Source organism: Chenopodium quinoa, unplaced genomic scaffold (assembly GCF_001683475.1).
Source record: "Chenopodium quinoa cultivar QQ74 unplaced genomic scaffold, ASM168347v1, whole genome shotgun sequence".
Taxonomy (NCBI): Eukaryota; Viridiplantae; Streptophyta; class Magnoliopsida; order Caryophyllales; family Amaranthaceae; genus Chenopodium; species Chenopodium quinoa.
This window is the reverse complement of record NW_018743792.1, coordinates 8546744-8572154: the sequence shown is the minus strand read 5'-3', so window position 1 is coordinate 8572154 and position 25411 is coordinate 8546744. Positions and strand designations below refer to the sequence as shown.

The 25411-nt window shown below is 37.9% G+C and overlaps 2 protein-coding genes across 2 annotated transcripts; both read left to right on the top strand.

The window, feature by feature from the left end:
• The first annotated feature begins 4311 nt into the window (after positions 1–4311).
• On the top strand, positions 4312–6160 carry LOC110685147. Its single transcript, XM_021861608.1, has 5 exons — positions 4312–4869; positions 4952–5135; positions 5225–5398; positions 5582–5746; positions 5835–6160. Exons 1-5 carry the CDS (start codon positions 4312–4314, stop codon positions 6158–6160), a joined length of 1407 nt encoding a protein of 468 aa, XP_021717300.1.
• A 635-nt stretch (positions 6161–6795) lies between these two features.
• LOC110685145 (ATP-dependent DNA helicase PIF1-like) lies at positions 6796–7947 on the top strand. The gene has a single exon (XM_021861607.1). It carries the CDS (start codon positions 6796–6798, stop codon positions 7945–7947), a length of 1152 nt encoding a protein of 383 aa, XP_021717299.1.
• Positions 7948–25411: the final 17464 nt, after the last annotated feature.

Sequence of the window (25411 nt, the reverse complement as noted above, 5' to 3'; positions counted from 1 at the left end):
AGAACATAACTACAAAATTTTATATTTACATTTAACAAAACTGTCCATAAAAAAAACATAGCACGTACAATATAACTTGGGACAATTTTTTAATTACAAAAATAAATTTTAGCCATGGATATTTATAAATTAATAAAAATATAATTATAATTTAAAATTTATCACATAAACTACCCACGTTCAATTTACAATTATCAACAATCCCTAATTATTTGCCACTATTGTTATTCACTTTATTTATTCATTATTTTTTTAAAAACAAAACTACCCACCTATTTTTTCGTGTTTTTTAATATACAATTCTCTCAATATTAAAAAAATAAGAAAAAAAATTTAAGTTTAAAGATAGCCGTATATGCTAATTTTTAGTTGTAAAAAAGAAAAAAAATATAACTACATTTTACTTTTACATTTATCAAAACTGTCACAAAAAAAAATAGCACGTAACTTTTTTATTTCTTTTTTTTTGTATAAAATAAAAACATATCACAAGATTTAGCATTTTTATACTCCGTACGTTAAAACTTTTCTACATTAACTTGGGACAATTTTTTTAATAATAAAATCTTATAGCCATGGAATTTTATAAATTAATAAAATATAAAATATATTTTAAATTTATCACATAAATTACCCATGTTCAATATACAATTATCAACAATCCCTAATTATTTGCCAATATTGTTATCCACTTTATTTATTTATTATTTTTAAAAAACAAAACTACTCAATTCTTTTTTTTTGTTTTTTAATATACAATGCTCTGAATATTAAAAAATAATAAGAAAAAAAGGAAAAAAAAAAACTACTTTGTCAGTAGTTTAAAGATAACCGTATATACTAAATTTTTTGATGTAAAAAAGAAAAAAAATAATTACATTTTTTTTTAAATTTATCAAAACTGTCACGAAAAAAAAAAAAACCCAAAGCACGTAACTTTTTTTATTTCTTTTTTTTTTGATAAAATAAAACCATATCACAAGATTTAGCATTTTTATTGGAATTCAATACCAAGGTGTTTAATTAGGATGGTGGTTGATTTCTTTTCAAAAAATCATCATAAAGGTTTGCGCTAATCGATGCTTGATCAGTTGAGTTGGTTGATTACCAATTTTTCGTTAGGTTTCTTTTGGGTTTGGTTTTTGTTGATCATGCAGTTGCTTATTCGGTGTTGAATAGTCAGTGATCAAGTTGCCTGAATAAAAAGGTTTGGGTTATCAATTGAGGTGTGACCTGTCGTTCTGATTGATTGCCAATTTTTTAGAATTTGATTATTGACGGTTGAATTATTGTTGATTTCGTTTCCGAATATCATCAGGGTTTGCGAGATTGGTGTTTTATCTCCTCTATAGCTGTTTTGCTTTGCCGTTTTTTAATATACAATTCTCTCAATATTTTTTTTTACCTATCCACTTCTCTCCAAACATAAATTATCTTCAATCTTTACTATTTGTAATTGTTCATTTACTATACTAACATATCCTATCTTTAAAAAAAAATTATTTCATATAATTAGAAACCATTAACCACAGTTGCCATGCCTTCAATCGAGTAATCATCTTATCCTTCTTCGTTCAAGTTGTCTTCTATTTTATTTTTTAAATAAAACAAGAGTAGTCGCCTGCTTTATTTTATTTTCGTATAATTTATTATCATAATATTGGTTGAATTTGCAGGGATTGTTGATTGTTTGACTATGGTGCACATAAATAATTCTCCTTTATTCGAACTCAAGTAGGATTGCATATATTCACGAACGTTCATTTTTGTGCACAACTGACATTATCCTTACAAAGGTAAACCATTTACTGCAATTCTAGATTAATTTACTTATTAAACAAGTTACAAATAGTTTATAGAATTTTCATACACCTTAGTAAATTAATTAACTATGAAACAATTCAAATAAGAATGCACGAACACCAACAAAACATTAGAAACATCCAATACTAAATTTTTACAATACACTCCATTCTTTACCTAAAAGTTGCTCAGTTATTATAGTAGCACTCCTACTCTGCCACAACTAGAAAAAAGTGATGAGAAGATGATAGAGATAACACAAATATGGGGTATGATAAAGGGTTAAACAATGAATACGGAATATTTGGCAAAATGTGATGGGACCAACTAGAATATAATTGACTGTAAGACTAGGAATTATTTCTCGGGGGAGTAGAGAGAGTCACAAAAGTCAATAACGTAAAAGGGATAAGTGAAAAATGACCAATTAAATTAGTTAACATCTGGAGATAAATCTAATAACACGGAATAAATAGTACAATGCAACATAATTGGGGACTGCATGAAATGAACCATTAAGACGTTATGAAAGTACTGTTGTTTAGACACAAAAGAAGTACCTTCTCATGACTTTTTTTTTTCCTCCCAAAAGGTTTATAAAAATCCAAATTGCCAAAAATAACATACAATAAGGAATCAAAGTCAAACTCAGTATAACATGGTCTTCTATTAAAATTCATCGAAATGATAAATTCTATTTTCTTTTTTTATCTATTTATAACCTTAGCAAAAAACATTTACCTGCATTTTTCCAACCATCAACCTCATATAAATATACCAACAAACAAACATTGCTGAATTAAAATAACCAACATTGCTATATTAAATTGTTCACTCTACACAATTTAGATTTCTATATCATGCACCTTTTTTATAGCATTTCGTTACTATAATTTAATTTACATTATTTACTTTTACTTATAAATTTTTATGTTAATAGGTATGGAAAATCATATGTCATCTACGTCATACTATCGAAATTTGACACTGAGAAGGATGACAGCGGAACAACTAGAACAAGAACGTATTGCCCGAAATACTCGAAGGCGGACTACTTATAATTTAAGGAGGAATGCTCGACAACAAGCCGGTTCTTCTACTTATAATTTAAGGAGAAATGCTCGACAACAAACCGGTTCTTCTACTCTATCGGATATTACTAATCAAGACATCACAATTGGCAACTACACTGTTTCAAATCGTGCTTCAAGTTGCACACGTGAGTTGAGTAATACTACGTTTATAGCCTTCTTGACATTGTTTTTGTAATTAAATACGCTATTGTCCTTTTATATGACATCAATATGTGTTGATTACAATTTTAACAGCATATATAATTGTTTATTATATAGTAATCCATTTGTATAACATCAAGAAATATATATTTTTACAATTTTGGTATAAATTGGTTAACTTATGCCTTACAAAATTAGTTTTCTACTATTTTATGGAAAACATTATAATGTGCGTACTAAAAAAATCGCATTACTAATTATAATTATATTAAAAATTATCAGCTATATCACATAATGATTTTTTACAAAAAAACATTGGCCCATTTACCCTTAAACGGTTTGAAAATTATGGTTACGGCAATTTACACATGGTCTTTCATTACCAAAATAATTCTCTTTATGATTTGCAAATAGAGCATGCATCATATCATGTGAAACCATTGGCATTACATTAATATCAACCAAGTAACCAATAGTAAATTAATATTTTTGTAAATAGTAAAGATATATGAATAGTTAATGAAGTATAATAATATATAAAAAAAATTGTCTACACTAATTCAATATATAGTTAAAACATAAGATACGAAGTGAAATATAACAAAATACACTGTAACATTTAATGAGCTATGTTGCTCTTGATTATGCAGCACATTTTGATTCTTAAGCATCAAATGGTCTAAGATCCAAATTTTTGTTTTGCAAGATGAACAAAAATACATTAACTTAGTAAGAAGCTTGATAAAGTTAAATATAAAAATCATGTGACATGTTGTTTTTTATCATCAAACATACTAAATAAATTTAATTCATAATCCAGCAATTCAAAATGGTCAAAATGTCATATCGCACAATTCTACATGTTTTGGTCAACGAAGTAACCGAGGTGGTAGTACAAGTTTTGGCCACAATGACATTCAAGAGGTCTTAGGTCCTAATTTCATGCATAGCAACAATGTTCAAAGAAATAGAGAAAGAGTATGTCATCGTTATGCAATAAAGTTTCATGAGCAAAGAGGAGTCCCGACCGTTCAATTATCACCTCCGAGAACATGTACATTTTGCCAAGCTCGCCTTTTTCATAATGAAACATCCCAAATATGTTGTTTGTCTGGGAGGATTACCTTTCCAACCTTACCTGTTTCTGAAGATCTACGTTCTTTATATAATGATCAAACACCTATTGGATTGCATTTTAAGCGTGATATCAGAAAAATTAATCACTTATTTGCTTTAACATCCATGGGAGTGCACTTAGATGAGAGCTTAGCAAATGCTCAACACTGGAGTATATACTTTTCGAGCTCAAGGTTCTATATATCATAAGATAGGCAAACTACTCCCATCTACATCGGAATCTCGGCCACAATTCCTTCAGTTGTACATATATGACACTGAGCACGAGGTTAAGAATCGTCTTGCAGAGAATATCACATTACGACAAGATATTGTAAAACGAGTTAAAGCCATTCTTGATCAATGCAATCCTTTTGTTCATAATCTTCGAAGTTTGGCTCAGCAAGAAAACGTACAAGATTGTGCCCTCCGTATTAATGAACAACCATCAGACCGACCGCAATATTGTCTTCCTACTGCTTCTCATGCGGTTGTCATTGTCGGTGGAGAAGAAGTTGCAAACTTAAATCTAAGGGATATTTTAGTTCAATCAACTTCGGGGCAATTAATGACTGTGTTGGATACTGCTGGATACTATGATCCTCTTCAGTATCCATTACTCTTTCCATATGGTTCCTATGGATGGTCGATAAATAGTCTCGATAATAATGGAAGAACCATACCTTGCCGAGCATTCTATGCCTATATCATTCAAGTAAAGTACACCCCACTCACATATTATCACATGGATATATATATTCTTTTATCATATTTCAATGGTATTTTATTGATTATAGGTACGACAATGTGTCATATCCATCATCTTAATGGCTGGGCGCTTATTTCAACAATTCATTATTGACATGTTTGTGAAAATTGAGGCAAATAAGCTAAGGTGGATTCGAGATAATCAAAATACAATTAGAGCTGAATTGTATCAAGGACTTCAAGATTGTTTAGATGTCGGAGAACTCAATCCAGGTTCTTTTCTTAAATATTTTGTTTGCCTTTAATTTTAATTTTACTATTATTATGTATATAAAATAATGAATGGTACATTGTAATTATAGTGAATGCCGGAAAATCAACCATTCTACCTTCTTCGTTTGTCGGGTGTCCAAGAGACATGAATCAAAGATTTCAAGATGCAATGGCATTAGTTACACATTATGGAAAACCAGAACTCTTTTTGACAATGACATGCAACCCATCGTGGAGAGAAATTGTAGACGAGTTATTGCCAGGTTAAACAGCACAAGATCGTCCCGACTTCATCAGCAGAATATTCCATGCAAAATTTGAGGAATTCAAGATAGACGTTGTAGAAAAAGGCGCTCTTGGGAAGGTTATTGCCTATGTCTATGTCATTGAGTTTCAAAAAAGAGGCTTGCCACATGTTCACATGCTGCTCATTTTGGATGAAATAGATAAACCAAAATCTCCGGAAGAGTATGACACATTTGTGAGAGCCGAGATACCTGATAGAGATGAAGAACCACGATTATACGATGCTGTTTTGAAGCATATGATCCATAATCCGTGTGGTGAAGGTCGTCGAAATTCTACTTACATGGAAAATGGGGTTTGTAAACGTAAATTTCCTAAACCCTTTGTAGTAAGCACAGTCCAAGGCAAGAACTCATATCTTATTTATCGTCGTCGTGTGTGATCGTCCTCCAGTACCTTTACATGAGAATAGTGCAACCTTCGTTGATAATGGTTGGGTTGTTCCATATAATTCATGGTTGCTACTAAAATATGATTGTCATATCAACGTAGAGATCTGTAGTAGCATCAAGAGCGTCAAATATTTGTACAAGTACGTGCATAAGGGTGTAGATCGTGTTTCAATGGAAGTTCCAGCAGGGGCTGAATACAATGAGATTCAACAATATGTGGATGTTAGGTGGGTATGTGCACCTGAAGCCTTATGGAGGATATATCAGTTTCCCATTACTCGATTGTGTCCATCTGTTGATCGATTACAACTACATTTGCAAGATTGACAAATGGTTAGATTCAGTACAAATCAATCTATTGAAGATATCCTTCAAATGCCACAAAACTCTCGAACTATGCTCATAGAGTTCTTCAAGATGAATTTCTTAGATCCAGAGGCAAGAACATACCTATATAGAGAATTTCCTCAACGTTATCGATAGTTGACGACTACAAAAACATGGAGAAAAAGGATGAGTACACAAAGAGTGATAGGTAGAATCTATACAGCCTCACCAATGGAAGGAGAAAGATTTTTCTTACGTTTGTTGTTCGATAAAGGCCCTGAATCATTTGAGCATCTACGAACTGTCAATGGAATTGTTTGTTCTACTTTTAGAGAAGCAGCTGAAAAACTAGGTCTTATGGAGAATGATGCAAGCATTCGTGATTGTTTGCATGAAGCATCAAACTCTAAAATGCCATCTTCATTAAGAAGATTGTTTGTCACATTGTTTGTTTATTGTCAACCAATGGGGTTCGATCTCTATGGGATGAATTTTATCATTACATGGCTGAAGACTACTTATATTCAACTTCAATAAATCCAGATCTGGTACGTGATTCAGTTCTCTATGACATCAATCGCATGTTAAAACAATTAGGAAAGAGTGTCAATGACTTCGACTTACCTAAAATAAACATGCGATTGGATGGAAACGCACAAGTAGCTAGAGCCATACATGATGAATTATCAGCACCAGTGCCCCCTAAAGATGTGCATTGTGCTGAGCATCTTAATGACGACCAACGCTCTTCATTTGATATCATTATCGAAGCTATTGATGTAGAGAATGGTCGAATTTTCTTTATAGATGGTCCAAGTGGGACAGGTAAGACTTATCTATATCGAGCCATACTTGCAACAGTCAAGCTTAGAGGGAAATATAAATTACCAGTAGCCAGCTCAGGTATTGCTGCCACACTTTTCCATCGAGGAAAAACCGCTCATAAAACTCTTGGTATTCCGGTTACGCTGCATGCTTCGTCAACTTGGAAGTTTAGTAAACAAGATGTAAAGACACAATTGGTCAAGTATGCGGCTGTCATAATATGGGATGAAGCAACAATGACTCATCGACATGAGTATGAAGCAATTAATCGTAGTTTAAGAGATCTAACAGGGGTTTATGTTCCATTTGGTGGCAAGGTCGTAGTGTTTGGTGGAGATTTTAGACAAATTTTACCCGTTGTACCAAAAGGAACAAAGGCTCAAACTATAGTTGCGTGTTTGGTCAGGTCAACACTATGGACACATGTTCAGCTACTTCATCTCACTCAGAATATGAGATCAATACATGATCCGGAATTTGCAACCTTTCTTTTAAGAGTTGGAGATGGATGTGAGCCTATAGTTGATGAAGACATGATAAAGTTACCATCTTCAATATGTGTAGGAAATGGTGATCAAATTTCAGTTGATAATCTAATCCGTCAAATATTCCCAAACCTAACTAAGCACGTAGGTGATGTGTTCTACATGGTACAAAGAGCTATTATAACTCCAACAAATGACGAAGTTGACATGCTGAATGAGAAGATACTTAAAGAGTTTGCCGGAGAAGAAAAAACCTTTTACTCCTTTGACTCTGTTCCAGAAGATCGTCAAAATCTCTATCAACAGGAGTTCTTGAATTCATTATCGTTTAGTGGTTTTCCACCACATATTCTTAAGTTAAAAGTTGGCTCGCCAATCATGCTTCTGAGAAATATTAATACAAGCAGTGGATTGTGTAATGGGACAAGGTTAATATGTAGTCGGTTAAGGGATCATGTGATTGAGGCTGAAATTTGAACGGAAGTCATAAAGGGACACAAGTGTTCATTCCACGTATGCCTTTAAAAACGGCTAAAGATGTGAAGTTGCCATTTGAAATGATCCGAAAACAATTTCCGGTGAAATTGTGTTTTACTTTGACCATAAACAAATCGCAAGGGCAAACCATTCCTCATGTTGGTATATATCTCCCCCAACATGTATTTAGCCATGGACAGTTATATGTTGCACTATCGAGTGGGACCTCACAAGAAACAACCAGAGTTTTGGTTAGCAAAAGAGATACTCGAGGTAGATATGGTGTATTTACAAAAAACGTAGTTTACAAAGAAGTGCTCCTGCCTCATTTGCCACAACCCTAATTATCAAGTATTATTATAAATATTATACATGCATTGGTAACTTCCGATAGTCATAATTCGTAATTTTCTATATTATACATGCATACAGAGCTTCTTAAGTCATAAATATCTATGAAATGACTTCTTTATCCTCTTATCAGGGAGCAAGATGAGGGTGATAAAAGTCAACAACTAAGCATCAAAAGTGCATGGAAGCAAAAACATCTCATGCTATTCTTGAGGATATTTGTTTTTATGTTTTTAATATTGTAATTTTATTACAACATTATCTCCAAGTATATGTAGTATATGTACAATTTGTATGCGTAAACAATTTCGACTCTTGATATTCATAAAATATCATGTATATATTTCATATTTTGTGCATATCTTAGCTTGTTAAGGTAATTAGACTAGTAGGAAGGTGGTGAGATAGGGAGAGAAACATCTAAAACACTACTTAAAACAATTAACAAGATATTAGGGAAAGGGGAATCCAATTACATTAATGAATTCAATAACAAGTCGCAATTAGATGATCATGATCTCAATTAGGAACGATTAACACACTCAACTCACTCCCGCGCAATTAAGCTTGCTAATTATCCTACTAAGCTAATTCACTCCCGCGCAACTAGCCTAGCGAGGGTATGGAAGAATCTACACTCTCAAACAACTCACTTTCACACAATTGATTGAAAGCACAATTAAGAACCAAGAATCGATTAGCTAAAAAGATTCTAGTCCATGTAAGCATCATCCAAACACAATAATCAAGAGTCAATTGCATACTAATCACAACCAATCACTCAATTCATCAACCTAACCTTCATCCATTTCCCTAGAACAAAAACTAAGCAAACATAATGAAGATGAAAATAGAAAACAAGATAAAACTGAATTAAAGCAAGAACCAAACAACCAAACTAATTAACTACTCTTATCAATAATGAATTAAACCAAAACAAGAATTAAACAAAGAAATAAAGGTGAGAGAAAGTTAGAAAAGCTCATTGAATAGACGAGAAGAGAATCCACAAAGTTGCTTCTTCAACCTCCCAAATCTCCATTGCAAACCAAGCTTTCTCTCAAACTACTCCTAAACTAGAGAGAGAAACTCCTAATCTAAGCCTAATCCTAATGAGAGGAGAGAGGAAATGTAAACTTCCCTTGGGGAAGTCTAAGACGTCCTCTATATATATTACAAGAAGAGAAAGAAAGAAATCCGGAATTTAGGCTCGAAAAAGACCCAGAAAACCGCGCCTGCAGTGGACTGAGCCGCGCCCGCGGTAAGGCTTCTCCGAGGTATCTCCAGAAAAGTGCAATAGTTAGGAAGAAAAGAGGGTCGCGCCCGCGCCCGCGGCGGCTGCGCATCCTGGCAGCATCTTTCTGATTCAAATGGCCATAACTTCTTTTCTTGGAAAGCTCTTGGGATGTTCAACCTATCGTTGGAAATCTCTTCAAGTCTTGTTTCCACCTCAATTTGAATCGCCTCAATCTGATAAGTAGATCAAACGTTATGGCTTAAAGAGTGAACAAGACTCGTTTTAAAGCCTTCTACGAGCTTCAAGCTTTCTTGTCTCAAGCTTCTTAGCTTCTTTCTTAGCTTCAAGCTTCTTCTATTAAATTTTCTGGCCTTTTCTCGGGTCATAATTATCGAAGAAAGCGTCAAGCACTACAAAAATAGACCAAGAGAGAAAAGAGTGAAAGGACACATAGAAAAACATGCAAATCAAGCTACAAACCGAGCAAAAAGCATATTATTCACAACTAAGGCCTAAAACCATAAAATAAGACAAAGATAATTAAAAAAAGAATAAAAGGAATATAAATAACAAAGAAACATCAAAATAAACCTAAAACTAATGGAGAAAAACGCCCTAATAAGTGTCAGAAATGCCAATTATCAGTCTTATCCACGCATTGAAATTTGTCACTTTTAGGCGAGAATAAAACAATTCCAAGATCCCAAAAATCAGAAAGTGATTAAGCATGCATTGGCTTGTCTTAACACTTAATATTTTAGGGTAAGAAATCCAATTGCAATAGCTCTAAGCTACTCTTGGCTCGATAAAATGTTGCATCTAATGCTTTCTTGACATTTTATCTCCATTGCCACGACATCTAAGGTCTCCTTACTGATATCGTTGAGCTTAACTAAGACCAAATTGTATACCTGGTGTAGGTCATTCCCCAACAGATTTCATCTTTCCTTAGTCCATTTATATGCGCCTTACTTTTGCAACTAATATCATTTACTCAAATCAGAATCCACACAACTAATTATGTCTCCATGCACTATCCTTCATATCCTTATAATGCATTAAAATGTCCTCAATGAACTAAAATAAATTTATCCCAAACTGACCTTACTCAACTCAAATTCGTAACGATGCAAATAAAATTGCCAACCCAAAAGCTTAGTATTAAACTCAACTCATTGTGTCAATTAATGCCCATCCTCAAACTAAAAACTATCATTGTCTTTCTCCATTTATCAACCAATTGATCGTCCTTTGTAGAAATATTTTTTTTTCTTTAATATCATCTTATTTAAATCCTTTCAAGTACCACACAACCTCTTAATTCCATCCCTCTTTTCTGCACACCTATACAAGTGCTCCCCAAAGCGATGTAACTTCTTTTTCACAATTCCTCACCACTATACTTTTCAACTCCCTAGTTTTCATAAATGATAAAACATTACCCTTTTGTCGTATACCATTTTTTATACATAACCAATAATCATTCAAAACGTTTTATATTATTAAATTAAATTGCTTCCATAAAAATTTAAACCAATCACAATCCTCCCTTTAATACTTTGTATCAACCATTTTGTGACTCACCACAATCGATGCAATTGCATAACCATTCTATACCCAACATTATATCAAAATCTCCTCAATTAAATTAACATTAGCTTTCTCTCGATCTTAATATGTCCACTATCCTTATTTAAATCATCCCAAATCTCAAAGACTTTCCCCCAATGACTTCATTCGTAGCTTCTTAGTCACTCCCCTTCTAAGCTTAGCTTGTCTATTAACCCTGACTTCCTTAATAGACACCACTTGATTAAGTGTACTTTAAACTCCAATTGATATCCTTGTTAAAGACAATTCCCTCATTTCCAAATTCATTATAACTTTTATATCTTTTCCTATAATCAAACATGGACAAGCAACCGTTTCTTAAGTTGCTGCCTTAAACATTTTCCAATTAGAATTGGGCTTGATTTTCACGGCTTCAAAGTTCATTCATTCATTCTATTGCCCTTTCTTCCTTATATTACCATTCATATATAGGTTCCTTAGACATTTTGATGTCCCCATTTAAACTCATTACCTCAAAAGCCAACTTTCAAGACACTAGGAAAGATGATCTCTTCTCCACATAAGTTTTGCATTATTGCACTACTTTCATACACACATCAATTACAAGATCCTTGGTGGTTAAGAAATCCATCCTCTGCCAACCATTGAGCCACAGTGGCTAATTGTTCAATTAACTCATTTAAATTATTTCCGATCTTGGAATTCCCATGCCACCACACTTCACCACGATGACCAAAATAGTAACCAAAAGTTGGGCCAAAATACTTTATTTCATTCTAATTACTAACACCAACCAACCCAATAAAGAAACAATCAACAATTAATTCGAATTAAAGTCTGAGGAAACATATATTTGTATTCTCATTCTTAATATTTGAAACATATACTTTGATTGATAAACAACCAAAGAGTTCATTAGTTGAACAAATTAAAAAAATAATAAAATTCCCTTAAATCACTACCCAAGAAAGGAAGGAATAAAGATGATAGCACTTGATAAAATGAATAAATGTCGTGTTTGAATCACTCAAAGAAATAGGTATGTAATCACACAAAACTTCTCCAAGAACTGCAACATTGCTACATGATATATCCCCTTATAACAATGAAAGAATGATAACCATCCTCAAAACTCAAAATAAAAATTGAATAATCTATTCTCATTACTCAAAATTAATTAAATAATTACTTCTCAATACTTCCAATGTAATATCTTTTATTAAGCTTTCATGAAAGCCCTCCAAAAAATAGAAAATCTTGCATTAGTAAAACAATTCTCAACAACTCTCTATAAATAAAATTGATCAAGATCTCCATGTAGTTATAATTCACATTATTTATCACCTTAAAACGAATATCCATAGGATTAGGAATACTCCATCATTAACTTTATAACTTTAAACTTCAATTCTCATCTTAATCATATCATATGTTCCTTTTATCATCATGTCCATTAGAAATCAACATTCACTCCAAAAATCCTTCAATAATACTAATCCTCTTGGTTATAATCAACTCTACACTCATCCTAATTTGGTATCTCATTAGACAAGTGAAATCAAAATACTCTTTTTTGAGAACTAGGTATTCAACCACCACCACAATCCTAACTGCCAAAGTGATTAGGTTGATTCCAACATTTCTCCAAAGCACTAGCTAATATGGAATAGAGGAAATTTGATGGTAAGCCTAACTATTAAATGGGCTCTCATGCTCCTTAATCTCCACTAAAGATACTCATTTAAGAAAGCTCATTAGGTAAAACATTAGGAAATCTGCAAGAGAATGGATATGGTTCACTCTAGGATAACCCTTCCCACAACAAGAGAATACAATTCTTGCAAAAATTTAAGTTCAGTGTTCACTCATACAATTTCGAATAGCACATAATACATATAATCCACATATAATACATGTTTTCATATCATTTACGTAGTTATACAATTCAACATGTTTGAACACCACAATGAATCAATATGCACATAGGGAAGAAATTAAATTCTAGCCTATATGCCCAACTCTTTATCCTACCCAATCTCACCACATGCTCTTAAAAAGAATTTAACATATAATTACATACCTTAATCCTTCGCATACCTGCACAATTAACACACTAAAATTTTTCGTAATTCCTCATTTATTTAAATAGATTTGAAAATTTCCCCAAAATAAAAAAAATTCGACCAAACATTCGAACCCCAATCAAATAATTGAAGTTAAATAAAATGGAAAAATAATTATATTAAATAATTTTGAAACCAAAATTCTTAAATAAAATAAAATAATACTTTAGCCTTCAAAGTAAACTCGATCACTTGATCAATTAAAACAAGCACTTGGCCAAGTTAAAACACGTTTTTGGTTTAAGTGGTAATAAAAATCTAACCAAAGCTCCCAGATACCACTTTAAAACACCCTGAGAATTTCCCCCTTTTGAAATATCTGTTTTACCCTTTTAAAATACAAAATAGGAAATAATCAAGGCATTACTGCATGCCAACATGGTAACGGCTAAGACATTTATTAAAGATACACATCGGAAGACATTTTCAAAACCTTGCAAAACAAAGTCAAAGTCCAACAGTCCACCAAGCAAAAGTAAAGTCAAACCAAAGTCAAACGAGGTCAAACCTACAACTTAGAACCATTGTAGACCCTTTCAAAACCAAACGAATATTTAAAAGTAATGTGTTAGTATCATTAAACAACAATAATAAACCAATAATCAATAGTAAACACATATTCAAGATAAAACTAGAGTAAGATTCGCTCTTCGCTCAAACCCCGAACATGAATATGTTGCAACACCTAAAAAGCTTCTCTTTAATTGTCCCTACTACTCACAATAAGAAATGGGTCGTCGTAGGGAAAGATAAAGACAAGGCCAAATACACACAAAACAACAATTAGAAATGCTAAGTACATAAGCGTAATAGAAACAAACTAACATGCAATGAAAATAACCTAGAATTAATTAACTTACCTTTAGCCTTGAGTTCAACATTCAACCAATAACACAAATCATAAGACAAATTTGATTATTTATTTAGTTTCTTTACGCACCGAACGGGTTTCCCTCTTAACGTGCCCCAATAAAGGGGTACTAACACGGGAGCTAATAGTGCCAATATAAAAGAACCACTCGTAAGTGGCGGAATTCCTTCGCATAATGAAAAGGAAAATAACAGCGTCCTGTACTCCTAGTAGAAGATATGGATAAATGTAAAACCCCATATCTCTCTCCATATGTTCATACTCGAGGTATATACGTTCTAAGAGTTTTGGTACATAATCTCTTTCACTTTACGTTATTTACATATTTTAGACTTGGTGATGACTCTCAATCCACAACACAATCAATCATAATAAATTATTCAAGAAATCAAACATACATATTTAATTCTTGGATAATTAGTGACCACATTTAATTTAATGTTGAACCCTTTTTAAATTATCTCGGCGTTAAAAAACACCATAAGCGCATAATGCACCACAAATCCTATCCCTCGGTGATTAGAACACCTTAAGCACACATGGGCACCAGAAATCCTATCCCTCGTTGTATAAACAACTTAAGTGCACGTAGGCACTAAAATATAATTTCCTCGTGTACTAAGACACTTAAATAGCACGCTACGCCCCAGCCAGCAAACTCGCTGGGCTGTGCGTGTGTGAGTGTGTGCGTATGCCTTCGCATGGCAGCATGCTACGCACCAGCCAACAAGCTCGCTAGGCTGTGCGTGTGTCCGTATGCCTTTGCATGGAAGCACGCTACGCACCAGCCAGCAAGCTCGCTGGGCTGTGCGTATATACGTATGTGCGTGTGTGCCTTCGCATGGCAGCACCAAGCATAGCACACTAGGCCTCGCCTAGCAGCAGCACCATGTGTAGCTTGCTAGCAGCACCCAAGGGCTGGCTGGGCTGTGCCTGCTGGCTGGCTGGCATGGCTAGCTGGCCAGCCTTGGTGTCAGGCGCCAGCTGGTAGCCTTGACATCCAAGGTAGGCTGCCCTTGTCTTTGGTGCCGGTTTGGAGATGTGGGGACCAAGGCTTGGAGACAACCCTTAGGGAGCAAGACAATGGTCCCCCCCTTGGTGATGGTCCTCACCTAACCTCTCCTCTCCATATGCCACTTGTCTATTGTTGATTACATTATCTTTTAATTTATTTTTGATTTAAATAAATTAGTTGGAATTGCAAATTATCCCACATTGATCATGAATATGAGTGTGAGTTGCATTTCTCTATAAATACCCCATGATTGGGCATTTGGAAATCAACTTGAGTGGAACTCAAAAAGGCATCTCCAATTATTGAGAAAACCTTTAAGTTCGTAAAACTCTAGTTTTATCTTTGGTCAAGTCTTGACTAACCCTCTAGACGAAGACCATTCGGGTCGGGTCGTGGGTATGAGCCGTTGGTGGCCGTCACGCTTGTGAGGCTTTAAGCTTAGAAGTAAGAGCTTGGTTTACGAGCGAAGCACGCTTCAAGGGTATAACTTCTTTCTCCCTTCTCTTAATTATTGTTTAAAGTCTTTATGCATGCTTTATTGCTTTAATTATTGGGCCGGGTCTTGGGGGGTTTCTATTCCGCGTAGAGACGGTCTCTTCGAAATCCTACAGTCATTTCGTCAATGAAGTCGGCAAACGCATGGCCCTTCACTGCCTTCCTTGGTTCGAAAGAGACTTCAAGGCTTTGGATTTCAATGGCCCACTTGATCATTCAGCCGGATGACTCCATAGTTGTCAATGGCCGTTTGAGGGGTTGCTCTGTGTTGACCACAACCGGATGTGCCAGGAAGTAAGGTTTCAAATTCTTGACTGCCATGAAAAGAGCCAAGCTAAACTTTTCAACGGTTGGGTACTGTAGTTCAGCATTTGGAAGGACATGGCTGATAAAATAGACCGGGAGCTGGGTGCCGTCTCTCTCAGCTAGGAGAACAGCACTGAGAGCATGGTCTGAGACGACTAAGTACATGTAAAGCAACTACTTTGGCAGAGGGCTAACATGCCTTGGCAAAGAGTGCAAGTGTTCTTTCAATTTCTGAAAGGCCGCCTCAGCGTCATCCCCCCATTCAAACATAGTCTTCTTTTTGATAGCTTGGAAGAAATAGAGGCACTTGTCACCTGACTAGCTGAGAAATCTCCCCAACGCCGACAGACAACCTGTTAACTTTTGAACTTCTTTGACACTGCGGGGTGACTTCATGTTAATGACTGCCTGTATCTTCTTTAGGTTTGCCTCTATCCCCCTTTGATCAATCAGAAATCCAAGAAACTTCCCAGACTCAACACCAAAGGCACACTTCTTAGACTTGAGCATGACCATGTGCCGCGTGAGTGTGGTGAAGGTTTTTCGGAGGTTAGCAAGGTGATTCGTCTGTAGCTTGGATTTGACTATCATGTCATTAATGTACGCCTCTACATTCCTCCCAATTTGATTAATGAAGACTGTATTAATCATTTGTTGGGAAGTAGCAGGTGCATTTTTCAAGCCAAACAACATCACAATATATTAGAATAATCCTTGATCAGTGACGAATGTCGTTTTTTCTTGATCTTTCTTCCACTAGGGTAATTGATGAAAGCCTGAATAGGCGTCGATAATGCTCATCAGGGCATAGCCGGCTATAGAGTCGACCAAACTGTCGATCTTTGGAAATGGATAACTGTCCTTTGGACATGCCTTGTTCAAATTAGTGTAATTAACACACATGCGCCAATTACCATTTGGCTTTTTTTACAAGAACAACATTTGCAACCCAATCTCGGAAGTAACATTGCCGAATTGATCAAGCGTCTAAAAGCTTCTTTACTTCGGCGGCTGTCGCCTGACTTCTTCCTCGTCGTTCTCTTCTTTTGTCTGACCTGCTTCTTTTTGGGATCCACGGCGAGCCTGTGGACAGCTAGATCCGGGCTGATGCTTGGCATCTCTTCCACTTCAAAGGCAAAGATTCTTTCAAATTCCTTCAGCTAATTGTGCAAGTCTGCACCCAACTTTGCAAAAGCAACCGTCCTAACCTTGACAGTACGCTCTGGACGTTTGTCGTCCAGAACAATATCAATGTGTTCACCAGCCGGCTGGGGACGGAGTTCGTCTGACTGTTCCCCGGTCAATGATTGCTATTGCTATTTATTTTTCATGGCCAACAGCTGGTCGGCCTTTCTCTTTTTTCCGGTTGTTGTTGGAGCAGGCGCGGCCTCCTTGACTTCATTATGGTCTATTGGTTCCTCACTTTGACCGGATGCGGCCACTGTGGGCTTGACGTCTGAGAGGTAGCACTCTCTAGCCGTCTTCTGATCCCCATCCATGGAGTCGACAGCCCTATCATCTTTCTCAATCTTCAGTAGCATAAGGGATGGAATGATGATGGCCTAATTGGTCTCGTTTAGTGATGGACGACCTAATATCAGATTATAGGAAGTCAACTCTTGAACAACTAGGAAAAGGACTACCAAGCTGCGTCCTTCTCCCTTCTTCTCCAGCTGGATGGGTAGGTCGATTCGTCCTACCGAATGCACAATTCCACCCCTAAAACAAACTAAAGTGTAAGATACCTTGTGTATACTGCTGGGCTTGTAATTTAGCTTTGCCAAGCACTTGTTGCTGATTAGGTCAGACGAACTCCCTATGTCTATGAGGATCCGACCTACCTTCTGGTTGGCCACCTTGCATTCAATGACAATGGGGTCATCATGCGGTCGCCTGAACTTGCCCCTATCCTTTTTCAGTGATGATAACTTTAGGGAAGGTATCCGTAGATGCCTGGCCTTCATCCACTAAACTAACGTCCAGCCGACTGACATGGTTCTTGGTGCCCTGGATGGTTGGGCCCCCTCCTGCAAAGCCCGCCCACTATTGTATAGATCGGCTCTTCATCAATGTCCGAACTTTTAGCAGGTTGGGCATTCTTTTTGGACGGCTGCCCATGGTTTGTCCTAAAGGTTACCTTGGACTTCAGAATGTAGGACTTCAGCACCCCTTTGTCAGCCAGACGGTCCAACAATCGTTTGAGGCTATAGCAGTCGTTGGTATCATGGCCAATATCCTCATGAAAGTGGCTTGTTTTGGTTCCGGTTTTTAACGGAACCTTTTTATAGCAGCCGGTTTCTCAATGGTTACCTGGTCTTTCATCTCCATGAGGATGGAGTAACACTCCTTATTAAACTCGTACTTTGGGATGTACGGTTTAAACTCTTTTTTCTTCTTCTGGGACGGCTGTTCAAAGTCATCAACCGCCTAGAGCTCCTTTCTCTTTTTATTCTCTTCTTTTTTAGTCGGTTGAGTTGGCCGACTCTGTTATTTTGTGAGACTTCTTAGAGTCTGACTGCTTACTAATGGAGCAGAGTTTGGTCGCCTGTATATAGGCTTCCACCTCCATTAGAGCTTCTTGGAGGGTAGCAACCCTCTTTCTGACGAGGTCGAAATTATAGGTCGACCCGTCCTTCAGACCCTTAAAGAAGTCTATATAAGCCACATCGTAAGACAACCCTTTAATCTGGATTCTCACTAGATTGAACCGCCTGACATATGACCTTAGCCCTTCTTTACCCTGCTGTATTGCCCCCAAGTCAAGACTTGTTTTCTTAGCAGGAATGTTCATAGAGAAATTAGAAGCGAACAAGTGCGCAAGCATCTTGAAGGTATTGATGCAGCCGGCTAGCAGGTTGCCAAACCATCGTTAGGCGATTCCCTTCAATGTAGCCGGGAAGCATCTGCACCAGGTGGCATCATCCAACCCCTGTAAGTACATGAGGTTGGTGTAAGCCATAAGGTGATCTTTTCGGTTGGTGGTACCATCACAGGCACCCACCATAACATTTTTAACCATGGCCAGCTGTGCCGTCTCGATTATCTCCCTAGAGAATGCAGAAGGTTGTTCCCCAATTTTATGAGACGGAGCTGCCAGTCCAAAGGTTGGACGTTTTGTGCCGCCTTGTTGGGTTTCGTAGCATCCAACACTAAGCAGAAGAGAAACCTGCCTAAGACCCGCTCACTAATTAAAGCAGCTAAACATGCAATCACATAATTAACAACATAAGAGAGAGAAATAGAAAAGACATTCTTACCCTTGTCGCGGGCTTCGCTCGATTCACGAGCTCTTAATTCAAAGCTTGAGCCACGCAAGTGCGCCGGCCTCCTACGACTCACACCCTCAATCCAACCCGAGCGGTCGTAATCTCGATGGTTAGTCGGGACTTGACCAAATAAAACTAGAGTATTACGAACTTAAAGGTTTTCTCATTAATGATGAGATGCCTTATTGAGTTCAACTCAAGTGATTTTTCCAATACCCAAAACTTGGGTATTTATAGGAAATGAAGACTTGATCTCCCTTCTCCTCAATGTGGGAGATTTGCATTTTCCTCTATTTTATTTTAATCAAAAACAAAATAAAAATGCAAGGCAATTAACAAGCTCCAAGTGTCACATGGAGGGAGAGAGTAGGTGAGGACAACCAAAGGGGGGGACCAAATCACCTTGCTCCCCAAGCCAAACATCAACCCCTTGATCCTTTCCCTTTGATCGGCTGAACATGCCATATAGCTGGCTGGCAGCCTACCTTGGCTGCCAAGGCTTCCAGCTGGCACCTAACACTAAGGCTGGGCAGCCCAACCAGCCAGCACGCATCATACATACAACCAGCTAGCACGCAGTACATGGGCAGCCAGCTCGCACGCATGCGATGCTACTGGTGCTGCTGCTAGGCGCTGCTATGCGAGGCTGCTGCTTGGTGCGTCAACGCTAACATGCACGCACAGCATGCTGCGAAGGCTGGACCTGTGATAAGCCTTCTTAACATGGGTTGAGAGAAGCATTTTAGGGTGTATTTTGATGCTTTATATGTACTTTTGTTAGCTTTTGTGAGTTTTGGGCTGTGATCTCACTTAAGTGCAAAAGGCGAGATTTATGAGTATAAGTGAGTGAGTGAGCTCGGGAACCAATGAAGAGTTATGTAAGAAGGATGGACCTTGGCTCGTGATTTGAGAGTTGTGATGGAGCATAGAAGAGCAAGGAAGAAAGCTTGAGGAAAAGGTGAAGCAAAGCAAGAAGAAGAAGCAAGGAAAGAAGGCAAAAACAGCAGGAACCGCTGCCAGGGCCGCTTGCAGCTGGCCAGAGCCGCTGGCAGCGGGTATACCAGAGTGAGGGGCTGCCAGAGCAGCTGCCAGCGGGTCCAGAGCAGCTGGCAGCGGCTCTGGCAGAAATTCGGGCTGTTTTGGTTAATTTTCAGCAATTTGGCTTTGTTTTGGCTCGTGTTTTGGATATTATTTTATTATTATTATTGTGTTATGTTATTAAAATATAGAAACATATAAATAGCTTAGTTTTAATTAAGTTTTAAGTTAGAAAAGGAGAATTAAGTTTTGAGAAAAAAAAGCTTTCTAGGGTTTTCTTGGAATTTTCAGAATTCTTTGTTTTGGAATTAGAATCCATGGAAGCTTAATCTTCCGGATTCTTGGTTAAAGATTGAAGCTTTTAGCTACGAATTGTGAGATCTTTCTTCTCTTAATATCTATTGAATATATATTGTTCCTTTAATTAATTTCATGATTTGCTTTAATCAATTGCTAGGTTAGAATTATTGGATTTGCTTGCATCTAATTAATCTTTCCAAAGTAGCAACTTTAGGTTATTGATGCATGCTTTTGGTTGATAACTTGAAGAGGGAATAATATTATTGAAGAAATTAGACCGCTTGTGTTAATTTATTCAATCCTTGTTGATTTCTCCGTTTATTTTCTTCTTGTGGATAATTTAGAGCGCATGTCTTGAATTGTGCATTGGAAAGGGTTAGAAAGGAGCGCTTTCTAACTATTTATGAGAATTTAGAATCTAGGAATTCTACAACAAGGTGTTCAATAGAGCTTGATTGAGGAGACTTCTATGATCAATTTGTATGTTCATTAGTGGATTTCGCATAACCAAGACCGTTCTTCTCATTGATTACCTATTCATTACGTTCGTTGTTCTTACTTAGTTCATTTATCATCATTGCTCGTGAAAACCCCCCTCGTTACTTAGGTTACTACCGTCCTAGAGTATTTCCACTTAGGTTTCCAGTTATTAGTCCCTTTTTCCCTGTGGATTCGAACTCGACTTCCCTAACTACGTTTATTTGCAGTTAGCTTAGTTGTGATATTTTTGGTTGCATACGACTGAGGCACACCAACCTGCTTGGTTAGAAAGCACGCACAGCCACACACACGCACGCATGGCTTGTGATGCTGCGTGCTGCGTTGTGCGACACGCAGCATGCTGTGATGCTCATGCTAGGTGCGTGCAATGTGTGCGGCTAGGTGCATGGCCCAGCAAACCAGCACACTAGCATGCTTGCGGCCAGCAACACTAGCCATGCTAGCATGCTAGGCCTAGCACGCAATGCGTGCTAGGCTTGCAGCATGCTTTGCGATGTGCATGGTAGCTTAGGCTAGCCTAGCACTGATCGATGGATAATAGGTTGTTACTACTACCTAGATTAAATATACAATTTTTATCTCCTAACCTAGCTCTATCAATTTTAATTTAGATAGTGGCAAGTTAGGGTCGAATCCCAAGGAAACGGGGGTATTGCACAATCAATGCGAAATCTAGGATATATTGCAAGTGACAAAAAAGGGTATTATGGTTTGCTTTTGAAGAGTTCTATGATCAAACTATCTACCAAAAGGGACTAAATTAAGCCAACATTAAGAAGATTAAACTAGACAGTCTAAAATGAAGATGAAGAGCAAAATTATAGAGATAATAATGGCAAAAAGCACTAGGGAGAGGGGGTTCTAATCATGACCCCAAGATAATAATGAAAATCAATAAGGAAATATACCAAGGAGTTTAAACTCTACTCAAAGCAATTCATTCTCACGCAACTACTCAAAGCAAGTCGATGAAGTCAATCATCCCTAAACTAGATCATTCTCATGCATCTAATCTAGGACTAAAACATTGGGGTTCTAGGTGCACACAATAACTCCAAGCATATTTAAGCACACATCATCAACTAAAGGTAAAATCCAATCAATAATCAATAGGAACTCAAATAAACATGATTTTCACCCCCTTCCCTAGCTAAAAATCTATGCTAGAGAAAGGGGAATAGCCATGACAACTAAACCTAACATGTATTCAATCTTAATACAACCTAGCATGATTCTAAGTCAAAGAGAAATCAATGAAACAAATAAAGCATGGAAATTTATGGAAGAAAGCATAAATAAGAGCAATAGACCTAATAAAACTAAAACTAGAGAATAAGGAGGAAAGATTACTATTATAAATGTTGAAAGATTACCCAATCATCAAAGTAGTTGCAACCATCTAGAAGAAATCTTGAATATTTGATTACACAGATTAAATCTTGAAGACTAAGTGTTTTCTCTCTCTAAAAGACATGCATTTTCTCTCTCTACAAAGTGTTTTGATGCCAATGGAATAGTTGATGATTGAAAACTCAAGCTCAAGACTATTTATAGTCTTCTATTATAATGAGGAAAATGGGAAAGGGAGAGGGCTCTCCGAACAGGTTTCCGCGCCCTCTCCAAGCTAGGTAAGAAGTTCGCTAGACCCAGATCGTCGCGCCCTCGGCCCTGATTGCCGCGCCCGCGGATCTTCGCTGTCGCGCCCGCGGTTGGCCATTTCCCAGCCATCTCCAGAATCTGCTCCATAGCTCAGTAACCCCCTGTCCGCGCCCGCAACTAGCTGGAGCAGCGCGCCATCTCCTTTGCAGCATCTCCTCTTCCCTTAACGAGCCTCCTTAGCAACTCCACTCCGTCTAGAAATCCAAAATTTGTTGGGTTTCGTAGTGACCTTCAGTACGCGGAAAGAAACCCGCCATGACCCGCCACCATAATAAATGTAATTAATCAAGTAAAACATAATTAAACACAAGAAAGGATAAAAGATTATACCTTTGACGCGTGCTTCGCTCAAAAATGAGCTCTTACTTGAACCCTGAAAATACGAGGTCTCCAACGGGATCGTACCCTCGAACCCGACCCGAGCGTCCTAATTCTCGAAGGTTAGTCAAGACCCGGACAAATAAAACTATAAGCTTTACGAATCAAGGTTTACTCAAAGCAAGAGTTGCCTTTTAATTCCACTCAAGGTTGTGTTTCCCAAATACCCAAGGCTTTGGTACTTATAGGGAACTACACCCTTTATTATCATTTCCCAACCAATGTGGGAGAATGAATAATTTTGACAATTAATTTTATTCCAAATTAAATTAATAATTAAATCAATCAGAATGCAACAAGTGTCAAGGGGAGAGAGAGAGTTAGAAGAGGACCATGAAGAGGTGCGGGGGACCATTGCCTTGCTCCCAAGGCTTTGCCCAAGCGTTGGTCCCCACCCTCACAAACCGCCTCAAGCAAAGGGATGTTGGGCTGTTGCCAGCTAGCAGTGCCAGCTAGCCCACCCAGCTAGCACCAGCCCAGCCAGCAGCCTCGCATCCCTAGCCCGGCAATGCGTGCTGGCGCTGGGCGATGCTTGTGTAGCTGCTGTGTGCCAGTGCTAGGAGCTGCTAGCTGTTGGCGCTGGTCCTTGCCTCTCTCGCCATCGCACACGCACACACCCTCTCGCATAGCCAGCACAACTAGGCCAGCTTACGCATAGCCCAGCCAGCGCACTTACGCACGCAAGGCCTAGCATGTGTGCTGCTACCGAGCCACACATGCTAGGCTTGGTGCTGCTTGCTAGCTCTTCCTCGCATACACTCGCATGTTGCTGCTGCTGCGATGCCCTCCACGCACACGCTTACGCACACAAGGCCTAGCACGGTGCTGTGCTTGTGCGAGGGGCCTGCGATGGTGCCTAGCACCCAGGCACGCATGATGCGATGTAGTGCCATGTGAAGGCTCGCATGCGCGCAGCCATGCTGCTGTGATGGTGCGATAGGCTATGGCACAAGTACACGCACACACGCACAGGCCTAGCCATGCAATGGTGCTGTGCTTGTGCTGCGATGGGCTGCGATAGTGCCTAGGCTTGCGCCTAGCACGCATGGCGCACCTAGGCTTGCGATGAGCTAGCCCAGCCTAGCTACGGCTATGCTCGTACTTGTTGCTTGTGATTTTGCGATGCTCGGTCTCGACGCCCTAGGCTCGATATCCGACGTTTGTATTCGTAAAACTCTGTCGACTCATTAAATCCTTCGGGTTAATTTATCGTCTCGGATCAGTAGTTCGATTGGGTTCGACCCGAAGGGTTCAGTTAAGATTAAGCTGTAATATCAATTATACCTTAATATTACTGATTGGAAGCGGCTCCACCTAGGCATTCCAATCACTTGACCTTACTGAAGAATAAGCTCTGTAATAATTCTGAACCCTCTATCAGAATAATACACTTGTTGGAAGGACACCATTCCTTTGAAAATTCGCCCACGAGTGCTAGGAGCTATCAAAACACACAAATAGAAGTTTAAAAGTAGAAGAAAAGAAAAAAGGAAACGGAAAACACAAGAGGGGGCTAAAGTGTCTAAAATAGGAGTAAAAACGGTAAGAAAAGGTGCAAACAAGTGAAAAATCGGGGGAATTCACTAGTGAAAGAGGTTGAGATGGTGGCATAAATGCCACATCAAGCACACGCATGGCTAGGCCAATGCGAGGCTACGACCTAGCTCGAACTTGTCACTTGTTGAATTTACGTCTCATCGAATTCTAAATTCGACTCGACATACGACGCTCGATTTCGACACTCTAAGCTCGACATCCGACGTCTTTGTTCGTAATACTCTAATGACTCATCAAATCCTTTGGATTGATTCGTCGTCTCGGATCGGTTATTCGATTGGGATGCCACCCAAAGGGTTCAGTCAAGATTAAGTTGTAATATTAATTATGCATTAATATTACTGATCGAAAGCGGCCTCCACCTAGGCATTCTGATGACTTGACCTCACTGAAGAATTAGCTTTCTAATAATTCTGAACCCTCTATCAGAATAATACACTTGTTAGAAGGACAACATTCCTTTCACGCCTGACCTTCAAAGAGGGCCAGCTGCATGTTAGGTTGTCCATATGGCATGTATGGCTACTGAGGCACATACGGAGCCAAATGGATTATCTGAGGGCCAGTATGGACGGACAAGCTGCTTGACTGACTCTCTCGGTTAAATTGCAAATACCTCATTGAGATATTCTGAAAGCTGTCTAGATAACTCGATGTTGAAGCCGACTCAAACAATTGTTGACTCTTCTTCTGCTGGATCAACATCCGGGCATCAGAAAAAGTCTTCTTTGAGCCATCCGGATGGACGTGCCAGATGGTCTTCCTTTTCCCTATCTCAGGGTATCAGATCTTTGT

Coding starts and splice junctions, on each gene's coding strand:
- LOC110685147 (XM_021861608.1), top strand. CDS start 4,312: ATGCTCAACACTGGAGTATATACTTTTCGAGCTCAAGGTTCTATATAT. Junction 4,870..4,951: donor TCTATGCCTATATCATTCAA/GTAAAGTACACC, acceptor TATTGATTATAG/GTACGACAATGTGTCATATC. Junction 5,399..5,581: donor TGTAGACGAGTTATTGCCAG/GTTAAACAGCAC, acceptor TGGATGAAATAG/ATAAACCAAAATCTCCGGAA.
- LOC110685145 (XM_021861607.1), top strand. CDS start 6,796: ATGCGATTGGATGGAAACGCACAAGTAGCTAGAGCCATACATGATGAA.